This window comes from Lycium barbarum, chromosome 12 (genome assembly GCF_019175385.1).
Source record: "Lycium barbarum isolate Lr01 chromosome 12, ASM1917538v2, whole genome shotgun sequence".
Lineage (NCBI taxonomy): Eukaryota > Viridiplantae > Streptophyta > Magnoliopsida > Solanales > Solanaceae > Lycium > Lycium barbarum.
In genome coordinates this window covers 59,634,714-59,639,939 of record NC_083348.1, presented here as the reverse complement: position 1 = coordinate 59,639,939, position 5,226 = coordinate 59,634,714, and the positions used below count along the sequence as shown (strand labels likewise).

The 5,226-nt window shown below is 36.9% G+C and overlaps 1 protein-coding gene across 1 annotated transcript; it reads right to left on the bottom strand.

Moving 5' to 3' along the window:
• Positions 1–3,578: 3,578 nt before the first annotated feature.
• On the bottom strand, positions 3,579–4,301 carry LOC132624292 (uncharacterized). The gene has a single exon (XM_060339096.1). It carries the CDS (start codon positions 4,299–4,301, stop codon positions 3,579–3,581), a length of 723 nt encoding a protein of 240 aa, XP_060195079.1.
• Between the last annotated feature and the right edge of the window lie 925 nt (positions 4,302–5,226).

Genomic DNA, 5,226 nt, shown 5'->3' with positions numbered 1-5,226 from the left:
CAACACAACGGGGTGGCTAGCCCCTACACATAACAGATCAATCAGTTGATATACGTCATTACCACTTCCTTACATCATCCTATTAGCTTAGGACAAGGATCTCACCCTACACTTGAAGTCATTTGTCAATTCTAATTTAGAACCCAATCACAACCGTGGGTATATTTTATTCTCTCGTTTAGCGGTTAGATTCACCATAAATAACATAACTCAAGTAATCACATATTATAGGAAGTTTTCGTCATTAGACACAAGATAGGTTCCGTCCGCTATTCCCAAGTCACGTAAATCCACCGATAATCAAGCCACATCAACACCTAAAGAATCTACAGGTCACAAGCTCAAACAAACAAGTCACACAACAATACCAACCTAGAATTCTATCCCAAATCTCTGATTCCCTGCATATGCATTCTCCGTTCCTTTTACACAACGATACGGGAAACTAACCGGAGTCTACAGAAGTGAAGCCATAACCTACCTCATGGCTGAGCGGGTGCCACGAACATCCATTGATCCTTCAATTTATTCACCATCTCGTAATCCACACGAAAATTTTGGTGACAACCATGAGGCCCAAGAATAGAAATGCCCATTATAACCTTCATAAGAGACTTTGGATCTACGAAGGAAGGTTTTTGGATCTCAACCCATTTCTAGATTCCATCTATGACAAGGCTAGGTGATTTTCCAATCTCAAGCTTATTTGAGAAAGTACCATTTCCAAATCCATGGAAGAACTTATTTTTAAGGTGAAGGAATGTAGAGATCTAGGTTATTAATTTGTTCTAGATGAAGAACATGGAAGATTTGTTTAGAGGGGACTATGTGGAAATGTTGTTAACCTTTCATCTCTCTAACTCTAAGTCATTTGAACACCCACTTGATGCTTCTCTAGGTAACAAGAATTAAATGGTTAGGAGTAATTTTATTAAATGGAAGGTGAATTTGAAGGCATCACAAGGGTCTATCAAGACTAGAGGTTTGGTTTTTCTGTTTTTCTCCTGAACTAGGCGGCTAGAAATTAGGGTACTGAAAAATTGGGACAATTCTCGAAATGATTTCTTAAATAGGGAATTTTTACTGCGCGCACCGCTTCAACGGTTGACGAATCTCTTCGGCGGCAGCGCTGCAGTGCTTACAGGGCTGCTATAGTGGAATAATGCTACCCCGACCTACCGCTTTAGTGGGGCCACTGCCGCTGGAGGGCCACCACTGTAGCGCTCAGGTGGGCGCTGGGGCGGTATGGCTGGGTCTTTGACTCGAATTTCGATGCTTGATTCTCTCCCGTGCAATGGGTACCACCAGGTTAGATGTCCGTCGAAAATATTTTACCAGAGGGAAGGGTCCAGGAGGACACGTTTAGGGTTATTTCGGAAAGTTTTACAGTAACAACGGAACGGGTCGTTACAATTTCTCTAAGATAAATTCTGTTGTAGGGAGAACCTCTATGACAACTCACCTTTATAAGATCCAACTTTCTTTTAAGCAAGTTCCTGGGCCTCAGAGGTTGTTCTATATCATTTGTACCATTCATGGCTCTTCAACCTGCCGCTAAGTATCATTATGTATCAAACAACAGGAGTACTATCAGATGGAGATGCACAAAATAACTTTGATTCTCTGTAGTCATATTAGTTTCAATGTAATGTCAGAACACTGCTTTGCTCTAGTCCTATTCAATTCACCAAAAATAGTCAACTATCATAAGATAACATACCAAATGTATATAGGTTATGTTTGGTATTATAGTAAATAAAGAGCACGCCCTAATCCAACATTTATGAGCACAAGCAATAGCCCCCTGCTTAGCAGTTAGCCTTCATCATTCCTAAAAACCAGCGTAATGGTCATATTACCTTCACGAAAGCGTGATCTTTAGTGAGGGATATGCACAAAGAAAATCTGGAACCATCACATAGTGAGTTAAGTATGCAATAGGTTTAATATTGGAAAGCCATAATAAAAATCAGTACTGCCAATACCTTAACTGCTCGACAAACAAAAGAACGATCAGCGTGATCTTCTCCAGCAATACCAAATGTACACATATATCAGTGAATCACTTGAAGCCTGCAATTCAGGTCATTTCCGAAGCAATTCTGGTTATAGAGAGTGTTAGTATGACTAATATGACCACCTATGTCACCCTCAAATTAATCTCAGCATCATCTCTAAAAGCATGTAAAAAAGTACATATGTGAAAATTAACAATAGATATGTAGTGCAAAAACAAACCAGCTCAAGTTTAGGCAATGTAGCTTTCTTTAGAAAAGGTAGTAAGTTGTCCTGCAAGCTTCCCCTGATCCCAAATGATAAAAGAAGTTATCGTTTAATCGATATTTATCTCTGATTTTCAGCAAAGTGACTGCAAAAAAATAATCTAATAAGTCCTGTAAAAAGAAATTTCAAATAGAAAGAATTACACAAATTAAAATAAATCCAGAAACACAGAAAAAAACAGTATACAGAAATAGAAAAGAAGAGAATTTAAACCTAGATTAATTATGGAAGAACTTAAACAATGCCATCTGCTAAAGAGATTAAGCAAGTCTATATGCATCACTGCAACCAAAAAGGTTTAAAATTAATTCTTCAAAATTGATGTTCTAAATAGACTATAAACTAAACAAATATAGAAGAACTAAAAGAGCTATATTTTAAGAGGAAATATACCAAAAAAATAGATCAAGAAAATTAATTCAGGAATTTCGCAATGTGTATCCGGAAAGGACTTACTTACTACGTTTCTTCTTTATAAGGTATCATGAGAATGATTTTCTTATGACTTCTCCATAAACCACATTGTATGTAGAATGATCATATGTGTCTTCTACGGTAGGTGGACGTATTAATACTTTATATTTTCTGAACTTTTTGCTCGTGATAAAGCAACATAAAGTTGACCATGTGAAAAAACTGGTTCACGCAAATAAATTCCAACAAAATCTAATGTTTGACCTTGAGCTTTGTTTAGATTCATAGCAAAACACAACCTTATTGGGAATTGTGTTCTTTTGAAGGGAACTGGTAACATCTCATCTTGTGATGCTAGTAATGGTATCTTTGGGATGAATACATGTTTATTTTTTAAATCACCACTGGCAATAGTAGCACTGATAACATGTGTCTTAAAATCATGACATATTAATCGTGTACCATTACACAGACCTTCAGAAGGATTTAAGTTTCTCAATAACATAACTGGACAATTTTTTTTTTCAAAGGTAATTTATAGGGTGGTAAGCTAGCAGGATGTAAGGTATGTAAAAAACCTTCAAATTGACATTGATCATTTGGTTCTATAGTTTCATTAATAGTTGTACACACTTTAGCATCATCAGGAAATCGATGACTAAGCATGTCATTTATTTCATCAACAAAATCATTTTTTGTAGTCAAAATAAAGCGGGAAGTTATGGAAGATGGGTTAGAAAAGAATGTGTGTAAATCAGGATAAGTAACATTAAATAAAAGATTCAAAGATTCTGTTTCATTAGTAAAAGGAATGATAAAATTTTGTGGAATTTCAATTTTGTTGCAGTTATTAATTTTTTCTTGTCCATTTCCAATTCTTATTAAATATTCACAAAATGCTGGATCTTTTTTTGCACGCATGTTTTTAGATAAACATAATTTTTCCAAATGATTCCAAATATGAGAGTATAATAAACTTTCGCCGAAAAAATCTCTTTTTTTCCACTACGAATAACTGGAAGTGTTTGTCTAAAGTCTCCCCCAAAAACAACTACTTTCCCACCAAAGAGTACATTTGTACTCATGAGATCTTTTAAGAGTTTATCAAAAGCTTCTATCATTTTGTTTTTTGCCATTGAGACTTCATCCCAAACAATTAAATTTGAATCTCGAATCAGACCTGCTAATGAACTTTGTTTACTAATGTTGCATGTAAAATTCTCATCAATGACAATAGGAATTTTGAAATGTGAATGAGTTGTTGATCCCCTTGGAAGAATTGAAGCTGCGACACCAGAACTTGCAGTTGCTAAAGCTATAAACCCTTTCTTTCTTACAACAGCCAACAAAGCTCGATATAAGAAAGTTTTTCTAGTTCCACCTGAACCGTCAATAAAAAATGCCCCTGGTTTATTAGAATAGAATCTATCAAGAACTATGTGATATGCCCTTTTTTGTTCAGTATTTAATTTCCTTTCTAGTAGCACATCTTCTTCACTCACTGTTATATTTCTTTCGAAATAAACATCTTTTGCCTCATTGGTTGCTCCAGAAGATGTAATATTTTGAGAGATAAATTTGAATTCGTTTATGTTACGTCCCATTGAAAGTAGAAATTCATTGATATGATTCGAAACTAAACATTGAATATCTTTTTTTCCTACATTTGGAATTGTTTTGGAATCTTCAGACATAGAGTCTTTAAATTTTTCCCAAAGTTCTTTTGAATTAGCGGGATTACACTAAACTAACAATGTTGCAAATAAGCGACTTAAAATATGTAACGACCCGTTTGGTCGTTATAGCCCCTTCGGAATTTTTGCCCGTTTTTGAGCATTGATTAGCTCACTTTTGACCCGAGAGGACCATTGACACGCTTCTCGAGGTGTCTATACCGGATTCGGCAACTTTGGTGAAAATGGGCATAAAGCAAAAAGGGTTGACTCAAAGTTGAATTTTGGGTAAATGGACCTTTTTCAGAAATCCGCTGATTCCGAGAAGTCCGGATGGTCATTTAGAACTTGTGTGCATATTTGGTCCGGTTCCTAAGGCATTCGGATGCATTTCGGGACTTGGGATGGAAAAATGAAATTAAGGCATCAGGGGTTGACTCGATCAACGAGGCCCCCATTGGAAAATTCGAGACCACGAGCGCGTTCGCAGCGTATTTTTGTGTGGGTCTGTATGTTTGGTTTGAGAGCAGATAGCCTCGAGAATAAACCGAGATTTCGATTGAAGACATAGAAAAATAGGGGATTCTAATGTCTGGTGCCCGCAATGGCGGCACCGCTGTTGTGGTGTGTTGGCCGCTGGGGCGGCCATGTATATTGTTGGTCATGCTACTGTGGAGGTCTCCCAGCCGCCGTAGCGGCATCTCTACCGCCGTGGCCGTGACGGGCAGTTATATTTCATTAAACGTGTTTTAAATAAGTCTTAGACCCTCATTATTTCCCATCTCTATATTTGAGCTTGAAAAAACTGTTCTTGGAGATAATTTGGAGAAATTCTTGGAGGTAAACCTTGCCTAAT